Consider the following 16775-nt stretch of genomic DNA (forward strand, 5'->3'; position numbering starts at 1 on the left):
TAGAATAGTCCCTAAGCACATGCATGTATGGAGTATAGGCTGTAGGGCTAGAAGAGACCACAGGCAACCACACAATATAATAATCACAGTCATAAACACATCTCACACTGTTTTTAAGTAGAGCATCTTTAAACATCTTCATAGTGAAGTAGCTTCCACAGCTTTTTTGCTGCAAAGTAAAAAAAAGAAATCTCATTCCGTGTCTGAATCATTAGGGATAACTGATGAGAGGACCTGCCTGAACAGTGACCACTCAGAGCGGGGTTGGGTCTCAGTGCTCGCTTGCACTGCATGGTATTTGTCAGCTCGTGACCACCCTCAACACTGATTACAGTTGGTAACCCAGTAACTGTTCAGGGAAGCTGCTGCTACCTTAAGCAAAAAAATTCTATTCCAAAGTGCAGAGATAAGGTTTGTCAGAGATTTTGCATCTTCAGTGTTCAGCAACAGCACTGAAAAGTGCTTCTAGGCAAACAGTCTGCTCTTTTCTTTAATGAGACTGTCTGCATGCCAGTGACTATGTGTAAAAGGGCGCGATTAATAAAGAACAACTAATTCTTCAGAAATTCAAGGAGAATGCCCAAAGTTAATTTGGGCTTTTTTTTTTTTAAAAACATTGATTTGCCGAGTTTCCTGTTTGTGCAGTGTCCGTGCAGGACACCTCACTTCACACCATTGATGAGGCTATTTCCTGTTGCTGAGGGAGAGAAGAGTGTTTGTAGTGGAGGAGTTGAATTGTTGAGCTATGCCCAATTTTGTTACCTCTTGGTAATTTTTTTATATTTATGCAATTTTTTTTTATTTGCCTTGTTTCACTGTGAAAGACTGAAGATGCACAGCTAGCATAAGCATCCATTCCTTGTGACTGGGTTTCTAGTTGCTGTGTCCTTATTTTACAATTGATGCTTGACTTGCAGTAGGAAAAACAGGGATAAGTTACTCCAATAAAGACGGAGTAGCCTCCTGTTTCAGCAGGACATTTCTTCTGATTAATACTCCACATCTGATACAGCCTCCCTCTTGATCCTGGGCCAGGTCCTTAGTTCAAGTGGATGCCATGTTCTAGATCGAGCAGTGAACAACATTTTGGCTTTATCATCAGCGTAGTACTTTGCATAAACTGCAAGCAACACAAAGAGCAATGATAGGTATCATGGCTGACTTTGCAAGCCTGGGCTTTGTACCATAATCCCAGACACCCAAACACAGTGGATTCAGAAGTAGACAGAACAGGATATAGTATTGCCCAGCCTTGTGTAATTTTGGATATTACAGCACAGGGCTTGGGGCAATAGAATACAAGTCCCATTTTTTACTGCTGTAATTTTGAGGGGTTTTCTTCTTGGTTTCTTTATCTGTCTTATCTGCCTGATCTGATACTTGTGCTTAGATTCAAAATGTAGGAGTCAGCTGTTATGTACTACATCATGTTTTTAACAGTGCTGCAATATCAGAAATCACTTCTATTTTTGGCTGAACCTTTATCTTTTCTTTCGCAGAGCCATAGCCCTGCCCCTCAGTAGCAAACTGGGTGTGAGAGACAAGCAGAGACCAAAAGCTCAGCCCAACCCCATGCTGGAAACATTCTACAGTACATGCTGCAAGAACCCTGAAGAGGTAAGTTCTTTCTTCCTTTGCTTTCCTCTAGTTTTAACCCTTGTGTCTTTAGCCAAATAAAATCACATTTGGAATTCTGAAGTTTGATAATGCCACTCATTTGGAAGCTCAACAAAGCAGCAGGAACCTCTATTGCATGGGCCACCTGACACCAGCCAGCCACAGATGCCATCTGCTATCAGTTCTATTTCTGAACATTTAGGAATAGCAGCTTTCTATAGGTAGCATTCTAAAAATTTAAATCCCAAACTTCTGTGGACAGGACAGTCTTTTTCCAAAGGAAATAGTGACAAGTCCTGTTCCCTCCTGTGTTTGCTTATATGTGGCACAAACTGAAACACAGGAGGCTCTATCTGAACGTCAGGAAACACTTTCTCACTGTGAGGGTGAGCAGGCACTGGAACAGGTTGCCCAGAGAGGTTGTGGAGTGTCCATCCTTGGGGATACTCAAAAGCTGTTTTGACATGGTCCTGTGCTGTAGAGCTACAGAGCTCTTATTGGTAGCTCTATTTGAGCAGGAAGGTTAGATGAGATAACCTCCACATGACCAGAGGTCCCTTCCAACCTCAGCCATTCTGTGAGCCTGTGATGGCTTCTTTACATATATTAGCAAATATCTGTCACATGAGCTGCTCTGAACTGACTCCCATGTTGCTAGTCCTTGCAGCTCAGCAGGCATGGGTTGCTTGATGCTCCTAGTTCTGGGGTGGGTCGTTCTGTTGCTGTGCAATCCATGGGTTTGAGATTGGCCTTTCAGGAAGCCAACTAAAGTCTTGGCCATCATCACAGATTGTAAGGAGTGTCAGAAAACTGCAAACACAAATGGTGGGTAGTTTTCCCATGACAGATAAAAAGAGTGATCTTGAAGAATTTGGCAGGATAATCCAGAGTTATAATGGCTGCTGCTGAGGGAGAAAGCATTGTCAGGGTTGTGAATTGTCAGGCAGTACTGGGATTTAATCCTGTCAGTGAAGTCCCCTGGAAGTGGTAGGGAAAGGAATCCGATTTTCTTTCAGCTCCTTTTTGCAGGCTTTCTTGGCCTTACCAAGGGTTATTAGCCCTTACCTTTATAACCCTTATTATTATTAACCCTTACCAAGGATGTATGAGCAGGGGGCTGGGGTTCCAGTACCAGTGGGTAGTCCAAGCACGAACACATTTTTGCCTTGGCAAGGCTGTTCCGGCATAGTTCATACTGCAGTGGGGCATGTGGAACCCCAGGACATTCAGTACCAGGTTAAATGTAAAAGAATGGAAGCTAGAATAAAAACGCAGGCAATCATCTGGGTTGTGCAGCCAGCCTTCCTCCCCAGTGGAAGGAGTGTTCTCAGGAACACTTGCCAGTATGGTGGTCCCTGACCTTCCTCTTTCCTGTCTGTCCGCAAAATCCATGCACTTCTCAGTAAAACTTCTTGTGTTGCAGAGATCTAACTCAAGGCCTAGCTTTGCAGGCAGGTTTTCCCCACAGCTCTCCCTGCACCTACATTGCACTGAAGCCGGCACTTTTATCCCAGAGAATCTGTGATACTGGAACGTATCCTCACCACGAGACTCCTGACAGTCTGATATGGAGCAAGAATGACAGTCTGATATGTAGCTGGCTGCTGCCTCACTCTTGCGTTCACCAGTTACACCTGAGCCAGACTTCTAGCTTCCTCCCTCTCCCATAAGCTCTCAAAGAACTGCTTATGAGTCAGCTTTTACTTGTCCAGTACAAGATGCAATTTTGCTGTTCTCAGCAGATCTTCTCCTTGGGAGGAATTCCACATTATGGAGCAGTTGGAGAATGTAAATCAGCATCTCCATTTGTCTCCACCGCAAGAACAGAAGTCACTAAATAGGAGTGGAAAGAAGCACATCTTAAAATCAGTAGTGAACATGCTTTTGTACAACATGCTGGGACTGTGTAATTCACTCTTGCATGATACCATTAAGGTAAATGGAATGTATGAAAAACTATTGCTTTACTTAAAAACTAAGGCTATCCATGGTGACACTTCCAGAAGGAATATAAAACATGATAAACTTTTTTCACGTCACATGCCAAACTCTTAAGAGCTTAAGGACAAGAGGGAAGGTAATTGTGGGAATTCTGTGGGTAATCTATTGAAAAATTATCCCTAACAGGTTTACCACAACAGGAGAATATCCAGTAGGAAAGTGGTGCTGCCTCTGCTCATGACATCAGTCAGGTTATTAGCTGATAGTGCATCAGAAAGCTGAAAGGCATGACAAGATTTGCTGCAGAACTTGAAAAATTATTTAAGGTGCAGTAAACCTTTGTTGGAGTGACAGGTTCAGGGACTCAGTTGCTGAAGACGGGGTGAGGAAGTGATCTGACAGCAGACTCCTGTGAGGAAACGAGAACAGAGTTTGAAAGTTCAAACTGGAGAAGTTCACATAAAAACTGTAAAGTTTCAACAGTTCAACGAGCATTGCTCGTGGGAGAATGGAAAGATTTTCTACTATCTGAGGTCATTACATTAGGAACAGACAGCTTCCTGAAAGGTGCCTTAGCCTGAACAGATTTGGACTTGCCAGGAGCCTCCGGCTGGGCTCTGTGATGGGTCAGATGAGATATCCATATTGCCCCTTCTGACCTTCAAACCTGAATCTAAACCCGCTGCCTCACCTGTTTTCCAGGGTAAGCTGATCAGTTTAGCCAAACAGTGTGACCTGCCAGTGAGGAAGGTGGAGAGGTGGTTCCGGCGCCGGAGGAACACAGACCGACCCAGCCTGTCGAAGAAGTTTTGCGAGGCCTGGTGAGCAGGAGCACAAGCCATGAGCAGCAGGGGCCTTTCACTGGAGCTGAGCTCCGCAGGCAGCTCCCTGCCTGCCAGCCTGCTCTCCACCCCTGCTCAAAGAGCATCCTGAGTCTTCCCTGCCTCACCTGGTTCTTCTGTATTCTCTGCTGCTTCTCTGTTACTGAAACATTACTTTCTTTTCCCTTTTACTTTCACTCCTAAGTCTCCTTTTACTCCTGTCTCACCTTTAGTCCTTATAGGGCCTCTTTGTTTCTGCTTTGAAACACAATTGTACCTGAAAAACTTCCTACTGTTTTGCATCTTACTGCTTCTTGCTTCTTTGCTGCTGTTTCGGTGCCTCCAAAATAGTCAGCCTTTCTGTTGCCTTTCCGTTGCCTTTCCCATGACTTGGCATTGCCTCCCTGCAAGCTGATTCCTTCTGCTGCATCTTTTCTGCAACTGTTCTGCATGCTGTTGCTTTCAAAAGTCAGAGGCAGCAGGCTAGATTGTATTCTGCTGTCAGTTGACTTCTGCGTCCTGAAATTCAAAAAACAGCACCATTCTATAGTGGCAGAAAAGGAGGCCTATGTGAAAGCAAAACTCTTCTTGGAAACAGCTGTGTGGAAATTCTCCTTATTATGTGGAGGCACAAAATAAATCTCACGTCAGCCAGTTCTGTGAATATTATTCTTGGCTAAGTTTTCCACAGAAAAGGAGGATTCTCCTGAGTTTAATTGAAATGCCTTACTTATGAGTGGCTCCCAAGAAAGCCACAGAGGTGAAGGAAATCATTAAGCACCTGCAGTACTATTCATCTCTCTAAAAGGGTATAAGCATAGGGTAGGCATCCACTTTGAGCTAGTCACCTCGTGCTCCATTTAGCACTCAACCTCTAATTTAAAACCCCTGCCTAAAAACCCTAATTGAAAAAGGAAAAAAGGATGTGTATTATATATAATATTCCAGATTGTTGAGTTAGAAATACTTAGAAAAAAAATCCGTGGACAAGGAGTCGTAAATCAACCCTGCTTAATCTGCTTCCATCAAGATGAAATCTGAGTTCTCCCTGCACTCAGCTGACTTGCGGTAAATAGTAACAGTAGATGGTAAACAGTAAATCCTTTTCTGACTCAGCTCACTGAGGATAGCGTCCTTCCACCTGCCCACTATCACCATTTGCAGTCTGTAGAAAGAATGTCTTTGTGATGTCTTGTCGTAGCTTTGTACAGTTAATGTCTGTCTTGGAGCTCCTGGGGAGTTTCACTGAGAGGCGGAGTCTCTCTGTCTCTCAAAATTTAGTTACTCTCAAATCAGTTACTTCTGATTTGTTACGGAGATTTTTGGAAATTAAAAGACTGGTTTAGACAGTTTTACTCCTTTGAAGATTTCCTGTGTTCAGTTTATTAACAACTTGTTTATTCTGTTGGGGTGAAATTCCTCTCATTCCTTACTATATGTGTGTATATTCATCGTGACCTGCCTCTTGTCCAATGAACTTGGCAAACAGTTCATATGTCCTGTTGTGTGGGTTGAATGTGGGTAAATCATTACCAGCTCCTGACCGAGACAAACATGACAGTAATTGATTATTTTACATGATAATGAGTTTAGCATGCCTAATCTCCAAAAGCTGAGGAGAGAGATTGGCATTGTTTGACTTTTACCCATGCATCTGCTGGTGCTGGGAAGGTTTGGGATGATTATCTCGGTGATTTTAGGCAGTGGGATTCTTGTATTTTCTGCCATCTCAAAAGCAGAAGAATTGCTCTTTGTGAAGTGTGTTGAGTGTGCTGGTTGCATACAAAGAGCCACTTCTGTTATGATCAGGGCAAACTTTGAACGTATTAGTGTATGTCTTAGTACATTTTTTGAATGAGTATGATTGATACACAAAATTGCAGCGTGGTGGCTAATGAATGTGATTCTAATGTACTTTTTTTTGCTTTGTTTGTAGCTGGAGGTTTACATTTTACTTCATTTCTTTCTTCACTGGACTTGCTGTCCTGTATGATGTGAGTACACAAGCAGTGCCACCTGCTGCTCTACCTAGCCAGTGCCTGCAAGAATGGCAGGTTTTGTTGTCAAACATGTCCTTTCAGAGCTTCTTATAGATGTTTTCCCACCAGGTCAGTATGTATCCTCTGTGCAGCACACTTATGAGACCACAAACATATTGGACCATGTTAATTTTAAAAACACCAGCTCAAAACCAAGAGCTTTCATCTTCTTTGACAAAGCAGAAGACAGTTGGGATCGTATAAAAATACATTTCTGCGGGGTAGGAGGTAGAACACTTACCTGAGATGGAAGCTGCAGGGCCTGTTTGTGTGTTGTATCCAATACCTGTTTAAGGTAAAAAACTCATGCTTCCTTTGGAGTATGGACTGCAATTTAATAATTTCATTTATTAATTTTCTTTTCCTTACCCAAAATGTGATTGGTTCAGGCGCATGCCTCTGCCTTTTCTCTGGTTTGATAAATAATGGGTTTTCTTGATACATACTGAACTACCTCAACAGGCAGAAGAGTTAATAGAAGCCATGCCTATGCTCTAATCACTGAGCTGTGGTCACTTAGCTGGGACTAGGGTCACCAGTCATCCTCTGGCTGTGTTTTAAAGGTTCCCCTAGCTCTTTTGCTGAATCCAGTTTGCCATGTGAGTTTTGCAAAAGTCACCAGGCACCTTCTGAGGGATTAAGTAATGGAAAACCTGCAGATCCCAGTACCACAGGCAAAAACTATGCTTGTAACTTCTCATTAATGTAATAAGTGAAGAACTTTTGAACTTACACTGACTTTTAAGTTAGAATTTAAGGTACTCTAGGAGTATGAGGATTACAGGATGAGCTAGAGGAAGACTGAAGATATCTAAATCCCAACTGCAGTGTTTTGTGGATCTGCACATCACATTAGAATACTGTTCTTTGAGGCCAGCTATGAGAGTTTGGTATGGATGACCTGCTTAGTATAGTACAAGAGCCCTGTGGCAACAGAAGAGGCAAAATCCTGTTCTGCATATTACCTGACCGTACTAGTAATGAAAGATCATCTTCACTTTTCATTAAAGTCTTTTCTTTATTCAGTACACATCTTGCAATTTTCACAAAAAAGGAGGCATCTGTCCTACAGACATCAACTCTAGATCCCATAGCAAATAGCATGTTATTCTGTTATCCAAAATTGTACCACAATGCCTACATTAAAAAGAAGGACAAAGAATTAATGTGACAGGGCATATTTGCATGTGACGTTTTCTGACTTTTGCATGTTTACTTTGTAATCTGAGTAGTATTTTAACATGCATTTGTTTTTGTGAAACACCCTTCTTTCTTTAGAAAAAAAACAAGTGTTTAAATTCTATATTAGTATCTTTAGACTGATGGCAAAAAACCTCTGGCCCATGAGTCAGTGGAATAGCAGGTAGCAATAGAAAGCTATCTCACAGTAGGCCACCAGAAAATGGCTTTCTTTGCTGAGAGCAGAAGAATGATGAAGTTCTGGCATCTGGGGTTTCTTTCTACTTTAGGTAACGTAGTGTGCCATAGTTGGTTCAGAGTTTTTGCTTTGTCCTCTCTGATTCAGTATCACATCTCTCTGGCTCTGTACCTGTATTTGCTGTAAATCGTACTCCCAACCCCACTCCCAGCCAGCAGGAGGCTGTGTCTGCTCCTAATTACCACTGCTCATAAAAAAACACTGCTTCCTGCTTCCCATCCAGTAATGCTTATGCACCAGCAGGTGCTCAATAAGAGAACAACAAATGTTGCCTTCTTGCTCTTAGCTCTGATATTTGGAACCTTGCAGAACTGTTATAGAAAATTACCTTTACAGATGTGGCATAGATTATGTTCCATCACTCTGTACTCTGGGATATGCTTGCTCTGATCAAATCTGGGCACAGCAAAGGGTCAGAGCATGCTCCATGCAGGAAGAACTTTTGGGGACTTTAGTTGCCGTGTTTCTATGAAAGTTTTGAAGCTGCCAAGTTCTAAACTACCAATTTTATATGAAGTGTGAACAAAGTAGGATCTTTTCAGTGGTTAATTACTTAACAGACTGCAGCATGATCCTTCACCATTAGAGGATAAACCATGTTTCAGACACACAAGTTTTCAACCTTCTTATCTCATTTAAGCGTTGTCCAAACCACAGAGATTCTTAATGAAATCATTCTAAGAATATTGTAATATATTCAAAACATAACCATCACCACCCCAAACTTGTAGAAGGCTGCAACAAGTTGGTAGAAATCTTCCCTGAGCTATTTTATTTGGAATTGGGCTAAACAGCACGTGAAATTCCAGTGCAATAGCCACAAATTGGCAATATCACAAGCAACTGCAGGTTCTTGTAGTAGAAATCTCTTGGCAAATGAACTCCAGACACTGTGACCAGCTCTGCCTGTAATAAAACACAACGAAGTCTGTAGCAGTAAAAAACAAAAGGAGTTAGACAGTTGATAAGAGAAGAATTCCTCTGGCATTCTCACATTTATGTTGCATTTTCCTTCCAGAAGCCTTGGCTTTGGGACCATAGAGAGTGCTGGACAGGTTATCCACAACAGGTGAGTCATGCAAGAGGGAAAATTGCTGTTATAAATCAGGTATTGTCTTTCAATATCTTTTGAAAATTGGGTTATATTAGTGACAAAAGAGAGGGCACTGAATTAAGTTCAGGCCCACGAGCCCTGAGAATTCAAAGCCAGATCCTCTTCAAGGGAGAACATCTTTGTATCTAGTGTAATCTGAACACAATAGAGGGTGAGTCGGGCGAGGAGGAGGTGACTGGAGAAATAAAGGAAAAGTGAGAGTTCTGACCAGGTGAGCCAAGAAACTGAAAAATGGGAATGCTCCAAGGTTGTTTAGTTTGTAGAGGAGACTGAGGCCAGAGAAGGGCATGTTGCCAGAGGAGAAGCAGCAAAGACTTCAGTGCAGCATATATGGAACAGAGCACATGCTCTGAATGCTGTGTACTTCCAGCTCTACTGAAGAATCATGTCCACAGTGCTCCCCGAGGAGTTTGTTTCCCGGTGGAACTGTCAGTATGGCCAGTAGCAATACAGCATCATTCCCATTAAGTTAAGAAGATGCTATCTTACAGTTTTACAATGTACATTCTGAGTTTTTTCTAACAGCACTATGAGAAGCTGTCCAGGGGGTTGGAAAGTGTACATCTCTTATCAGCCCAAACCAGAATAACCTCAATGAAAATTGCCAGCCAGGCAGAAAACATGCTCCTTGTTCCTCAACACAAGGAGCAAAGATAGCAACCAAAAGCCAGGCACTTTTTTGCCCAGCTGCCTCCTTTGCTATTTCCACTCCTATAACTTGAGAAGTTGAAAGAGCTAGAATGAGGCTTTGCCCGGTGAGCACAGGAGCCATTGCCTGCTCTGCCTTTCCCCTTATGTTTTTATGTGCTCTGAATTCTCTGCAGAAGACTACTATTGCCTGTTCTGTAGCAGGAGCTATAGAACATAGGAGGAACATAGGAGGTTCCACTCGAGGAGGTTCCACTCGAATATGAGAAAGAATTTCTTCACGGTGAGGGTGCCAGAGCCCTGGAACAGGCTGCCCAGGGAGGGTGTGGAGTCCCCTTCTTTGGAGATTTTCAAGACCCGCCTGGATGCAGTCCTGAGTAGCATTCTCTAAGCAATCCTGCTTCAGCAGGGGAGTTGGACTAGATGATCTATATGGTCCCTTCCAACTCTAAAAAAATTCAGTGAAATTCAGTGAAACAGCTGTATCATGCTGCTGTGGATGCCAGAGCAGACATAATAAAGAGAGCTAAATTTCATTAAAGTGAAAAATCCGATTCCAACTTTGGAAGAGGTTCCTCTATCCTATGAAAGCAGTTGGTAAGTGTTTCTAGCTGGATAGTAGTCTCCTGTATTAGCGTGCAGGGAGCTGCCATGCACAGGTTTTTACAGTACTAGAATTTCCTGGGTAGGAAATAAAATCTTTCATTAATTGAAGAGGAGGCTGAAGAAAACTTGATCCCAGTACCAAGACAAAGTGAAGACTGCCTATGTTCCAGGGCTTTTTGGTCTGACAGTCAAAGTTAGAGCAGGACCCTGTGACTGTACATTGCAAACCCATAAAGGGAAATGTAATGCAAAATTTTAACAGTGTGACTCACAGGAAATAGATCAAATGAGTGAAGAATGAGGTGGTATCTTTCAAGCCAAGTCTCCAAACAATCCGCTGTTGCTCAAAGGCAGAAATTGTAGGGGCAAATCTGTAGTTCAGTGTAAAAGTCAAACCATACAAACAGGTGGTTCTTGAACAGGAGTGTGAGACTGAAAGTCGTATGGGTCCTTGAGTCCTGTTCTGTACATTTGGAGTACATGTTTTTTCAAAAACAATCCAAGCCATCATAAGAGCACACTGGGGTGGGTTTACCCTGGCTGGCCACCATGTGCCCACCATCCACTCTGTCTCCCAGCTTCTCAACTGGACAGGGGGGAGAAAAGGTGATGAAATGCTCATGGGTCAAGACACAGACAGAGAGATAATTTAACAATTACCATCACAGGCAAAACTGACTTTTCTTGGGGAAATTAATTTAATTTGGTGCAATCAAATGAGAGTAGGATAAGGTCAGAAATAAGAACAAATCTGAAAACACTTTCTCCCCACCCCTCTCTTCTTCCTGGGCTCAACTTCACTCCTGACTTCTCCATCTCCTCCCCCTGAGTGGCGTAAGGGGACGGGGAATGGGGGTTGCGGTCAGTTCATCACATATTGTCTCTGCTGCTCCTTCCTTCTCACACTTTTCCCCTGCTCCAGCGTAGGGTCCCTCTGACAGGAGACAGTCCTCCACAAGTCAATCCACTGTGGGTCCTTTCCACGGGATGCAGTCCTTCAGGAACAGACTGCTCCAGCATGGGTCCCCTGCAGGGCCAGAGCTCCTGCCAGGAGCCTGCTCCAGCACAGGCTCTCCACACGGTCACAGCCACCTTTGAGCACATACCGCTGCTCCGGCATGGGGTCCTCCACAGGCTTCAGCTGGATATCTGCTCCACCAAGGACCTCCATGGGCTGCAGGTGGATATCTGCTCCACCAAGCATGGGCTGCAGGGACACAACCTGCATCACCATGGTCTTCACCACAGGCTGCAGGGGAATCTCTGCTCCGGTGCCCAGAACACTTCCTCCCCTCCTCCTTCACTGTTCTTGGTGTCTGCAGAGTTGTTTCACATATTCTCACTCATCTGTACCAGCTGCTGTTGCACAGCAGTTTTTACCCCTTCTTAAATAGATTATCACAGAGGCGCTCCCACCATCACTGATAGGCTCGGGTTTGGCCAGGAGCAGGTCCACCTTGAAGCTGTCTGAAACTGGCTCTGTCAGACATGGGGCAACTTCTGGCATCTTCTCACAGAAGCCACCCATGCAGCCGCTCCCTGCTACCAAATCCTTGCCATGTAAGCCCAGTACATATGCTTTCCAACATCTGTAACAAACAGAGAAGACCAAAACCAAAGCTAGTAATGTTCCACTGGCAAAAAAGGTCAAGGACAAACCTGTGTATTAGCAGGAACAAAGAATTTCTACTACAATTTCTACTAAACAGACCACAGCCTGTGCTACAGACAATGACAAAAGAAACGCCAATTCTCCCAAATAATCTTGTCTTTGGGGGAAAAAAAATCTCTTCTTATCCAGAGCTCCTCTTTGGATAACCTCCAGAGTGTGAACAGCACATAGGGCCTGGGAGATGTTAATTTCCCCCGTACTAGCACCAGCACATCCAGCTCTGCTTCCTCTTGTGGCTACGAAGGAAAACTAAAATCTATGAAGGTCATAAATTAACACTTTGGGTAGAGAAGCCCAAATAAATTGGTGCTTGGGAGCATCATACTCCATGATTCTCTGGAAATGCTAGTTGCAAAGCCACTTCAGTTGTAGTAATTTTTTTTTTTATCAAATAGGTTCAGATTTAAGGAGGCCATATAGTGCCACAACAGCAAAAAAATTACTTGTTAAATAGCACATACCTTTGCTGAGTGGGTCTGAGCTTTTAGTTTTCCAGCTGTAAAACCCTGGAAAAATTACCCAGAAGAGTGCAGATTACTGTTAACACTGACATTGCACTTTCTGCCCGTTAGTTTGATTAAACTGAAAAATTTGTGATAGAGTTCAAGGTGTCTGAAGTATCTCCCTGAATCCTTAAAGGGAATGATTTATTCAGCAACTACTTACCTAGTTCACCATAGTGAAATGGTTTACATAGGTTTTAAAGCTCTGTACTGGCTGCTTAAAAATCTGCAGAGTGCTGAAGAAATCCTAAAAACATTCAGGATCTTCCCAGTGGTTCCCTAAATGTTCTACATGGTGCAGCACAGTGGACTGCTATTTGCTTTTGCCTCAGTACAGATGACATTTAGTAAGTAACCACATGATTCAATTGAAGTATTCGCCCCCTGAAGCTGCAAGAACCAGTTTTGTTGATTATCTGATACTCTTTTGCCTAGGAAGGAGTCTTCACTTCCAGCCCTTGCTTTACTTTACCTGATGAATATTTTGCTGTCGCTCTCTTTCTCACAGCCCCTCCAACCCTCCCTGTTCTGGTACTACCTGCTGGAGCTCTCCTTCTACTGGTCACTGGTCTTCACCCTGCCCTTTGATGTGAAGAGGAAGGTGAGTGGCAGCCTCAGGGAAGAATCAAGCAAAAACAGGACCCAAGCTGAACACTCAGGAGAGTGATCACCAAGACCACGCATATAGTGCTAGTCTTGAGGTTTTGGAGGACTCTGTCCTCACTCATTCCCAGGAATTTCCATTCCCAGTCACTGGCTTCCCTCTCCTCTGGGAAGTGGAGAACATAAACCCTGACACAGAAAAGTGCAAACTACGGCGGAGTTCTCAGTCCAGACTTGAAATCCAAACTTAAAAATTGCTCTTCTGGGACTCTTCTAGGCTGCACTGACCGTAGAGACAGAAGAGGTGATTCTCTGCCAGTTAAGCTGCATGTGTTCCTACGTTCCAGTGCCCCAGCAGAGAGGGTGCTGTATGGTTACATAGGCATACACATGCATTGAGGCTGTGAATATAAGTAAAGGGTGGTTGTGAGTCTCCATTAGCGAGCCCGGGGGTATGAGATGATTGTGCAAACAGGAAGGCATGCACAGGGGCATGATATGGGCACTGCTTTGTGACAGAAAGAAAACTTTATGTTGAATTTGTCTGTACTGAATCATTGTCTCTTATTCTGTCTCCTGCTTTGCACCATCATCGGACTGTTAATGGTGGAGGGAGAGAGTTCCTTTGTTGTGAGATCCTCAGTTTACACCATAAACTCTTCATTCCTGGGTTTCTTGGTCACCTACATTTCTAGAATGTGTTTGGTAAAAGAGTTATATGGTCTCTTATGGTGGGAGGTTTCTTAGTCATTGGGTAGAGAGATTTCATTACTACCTGCAGGAGGCATGCTTTAACCCGCGCAGAAGGTGCCTTATGGATTTTATTCTCTGCTGTTTCAGGACTTCAAGGAGCAGATAGTCCATCATGCTGCAACCATCTTCCTGATCAGTTTTTCATACTGTGCCAATTACATCCGCATTGGGACACTGGTGATGGTTATTCATGATGCTTCTGATTGCTTCCTAGAGGTGAGCTCCGCAACTTACATGCCAGGGAGAGCCTAGTTAGCAATGGTGCTCTTTCACCAAAAGACACGAAAGGGTGTCTTTTGATCTAACAAACTATGGGCCAAGCATTGTGGTGTTTCACAGATTAACTCAGTGCTGATGTCCTGACCCAGCCTAGGATGCCCTGCAGAGAGCCAGGAAGAGGCATGGTTACCTGTATGCAGATTGTATTGTACCTGACTCATTAACCTCCTGGAGTATGTGCAGATGCACTGTCTTGGCCTGCTGTTTTATTATTCTTTCTCCTTCCAGCCTACTAAGATATTCAATTACATGAAATGGAAAAAAACTTGTGACAGCCTCTTTATGATCTTCTCAGCTGTTTTCCTCATCAGCCGCCTGGTCATTTTCCCCTACACGTGAGTCTGCTGCAGTCAAGGGAAATGGAAAAGCTGCCTTCTAAAAGACAGGATAATTCAGCTGGCTGCTGAATCTTTTGCTGCAGCCTTTGCTTTTCAGTCCTTGAGCATATGTCACTGACCTTTGCATAGGCTACAGTGCCACATTGCTGTTGCACCTGCCTTGGGGTAAACTAGGGTGGTCTGCTTGGAGTTCACAGAATAGCCTTAAATTCCTGAAGTATACTGCAGAGGTGGAGTCCTTGGCTTATGGCTCTACCCGGCTTATTTCTGGTGGGGAGTTGAGAGTTGGCTCATGTGTTATATATGAGAAGAAGGTGACTGACCTGAAACTTCCTCTGTAACTAGAGCTTTCTGGGGCTTAATTACAGCCCTACTAACAGCACGCTTTCCGTCCACTGCAATTCCCTCTCTCTTTGCAGAGTGCTCTATAACACCTACTATTACTCCATGGAGATATTCCAACCCTTCTTTGGATACTACTTCATGAATGCTCTCCTGATAACTCTGCAGCTGCTCCACGTCTTCTGGTCCTGCCTAATTATTCACATGGTCTACAAGTTCATCCTCCAGGGCACGGTATGGATCACTTTGTAGTCCCCTGTACATCATATGGGGAAGGAGGGTCCGCCTAGACTGCTTGGGAGCATGGGTTCATCTGGGATGGATTCCTTCTTGCAGTAGTGAAATTATACATGTACGTTGCTAACAGTGAGGTGAAAGGAACATTCAATATTATTAGGGAAAGTTGACCCCAAAACAAGCAAAATTTTTATGAGTCACTACAATATTGGGTCCACTTCTGATGCTTGTAATCAAGACAAATGTGGATTGGACTCCAGGGGAGGTTTCCATGAACAAAGCCAGTGATGTTTGAGTAAGGATCCCAACACTTCGTACAGTATGATTTACATTTGCAACAAAACTAAGAAATGAAGGCGAGAAAGTTGTCATGATTGGTAAGGCCAATGCAAAAGCACTTCCCTTACAGTACAGGATTTTTAATTACAGTGTTACTGAGATCACAGAACCACAGAATGGCTGAGGTTGGAAGGTACCTCAGGCTTAAGCCCTTCCCTGGCTTAAGCAAGGTCACCAAGAGTAGGTTGTCCAGGACCGTGTCGAGACAGCTTTTGACTATGTCCAAGGACAGAGGCTCCATAACCTTTCTGGGCACCCTGTGCCAGTGCATTTCAATATTTTCCAATTTGAATTTGTGAATTACCCTCTCAGTAAAAAAACATTTCCTGATGTTCAGAGGGAGCCTCGTGTTTCACTTTGTGCCCACTGGCTCTTGTCCTGTCACTGGAACTACTGAGAAGGGCCTGGCTCCGTCTTCTTTACGCCTTCCCTTCAGGTATTTATATACATTGATAACATCCCCCTGAGCTTTCCCTTCTCCAGGCTGAACAGCCCCAGCTCTCTCAACCTTTCCTCATGAGAGATACTCCAGTCCCTTCATCATCTTTGTGGCCCTTCCTTGGACTCTCCAATGTGTCTATATCTCTCTTGTACTGAGGAGCCCAGCACTGGACACAGCACTCCAGGTATGGCCTCACCAGTGCTGAGTAGAAGGGAAGGATCCATGGATCTGCTGGTGACACTCCTAATGCAGGCTAGGAATGGCAAGGGCACATTTCTGGCTCATGTTCAACTCGCAGGACCTCCAGGTTTTTCTTCGAAAAGCTGGTTATCCCCCAGCATGTACTTGTGCCTGGGGTTCTTCCTCAGGTGCAGGTGCAGAACTTCACACTTCCCCTTGCTGGACTTGACAAGGTTCCTGTCAGCCCAGTTCTCCAGCCTGTCAAGGTCTCTCTGAATAGCAGCACAATCCTCTGGCATATCAGCCACTCCTCCCAGTTTTGTGTCTTTAGCAAACTTGCTTAGGGTACACTCTGCCCCACTGTCCAGATCATTAAAACATGTTTCATATGGATTGTTTTACATTGCTGTAGATGTCTAGAGAGTAGATATTTCTGTCTAAACTAGCTGTCTGGACTCTTTTCATAGCAGTAGAGGTAAACGGGCATGCCCAAAGTATAATCTATTCAAGATTGTACCCAGATAGTGCTGTCCATCTCTGTCAGTCATAGAGCAACCCTAGATGAATGTCTGAAATGCAGCTGTATAAACATAAGTGAAATGCATCCCACTCTTTCTGGCCATAGCCTGCAGTATTTGCTGTGAGACCAAACTGCTGCTCAGCATGAAATTCTTCCCAAAGTCAAAGGCATGACCTAATGGCATTAGATTGGCCTCATGACAAGGACAGAGTCCAGGAGTAGCAAGTCAGTGCCTTGTGGGAGTTGACCTCATAGCCCAGAATGAGTTATTTTATTAGTATCCAACTGGGGAATTCTGTCTTACGGGAACTGAGAACAAGCATTAAAGGCTCATCTTCATCCA

The 16775-nt window shown here is 43.8% G+C and overlaps 1 protein-coding gene across 1 annotated transcript in view; it reads left to right on the plus strand.

Annotated features, from left to right (window-relative positions):
• LOC141475309 (ceramide synthase 4-like) overlaps positions 1–16775 on the plus strand; it is a 49159-nt gene that overhangs the window by 27460 nt on the left and 4924 nt on the right. The window contains exons 3-10 of the mRNA XM_074163598.1: positions 1500–1617; positions 4261–4379; positions 6316–6373; positions 8875–8925; positions 12908–13000; positions 13843–13971; positions 14263–14369; positions 14792–14948. Coding sequence (XP_074019699.1) covers positions 1500–1617; positions 4261–4379; positions 6316–6373; positions 8875–8925; positions 12908–13000; positions 13843–13971; positions 14263–14369; positions 14792–14948 — 832 coding nt within the window. The remainder of the gene's footprint in view (positions 1–1499; positions 1618–4260; positions 4380–6315; positions 6374–8874; positions 8926–12907; positions 13001–13842; positions 13972–14262; positions 14370–14791; positions 14949–16775) is intronic.

This window comes from Numenius arquata, chromosome 25 (genome assembly GCF_964106895.1).
Source record: "Numenius arquata chromosome 25, bNumArq3.hap1.1, whole genome shotgun sequence".
NCBI lineage: Eukaryota > Metazoa > Chordata > Aves > Charadriiformes > Scolopacidae > Numenius > Numenius arquata.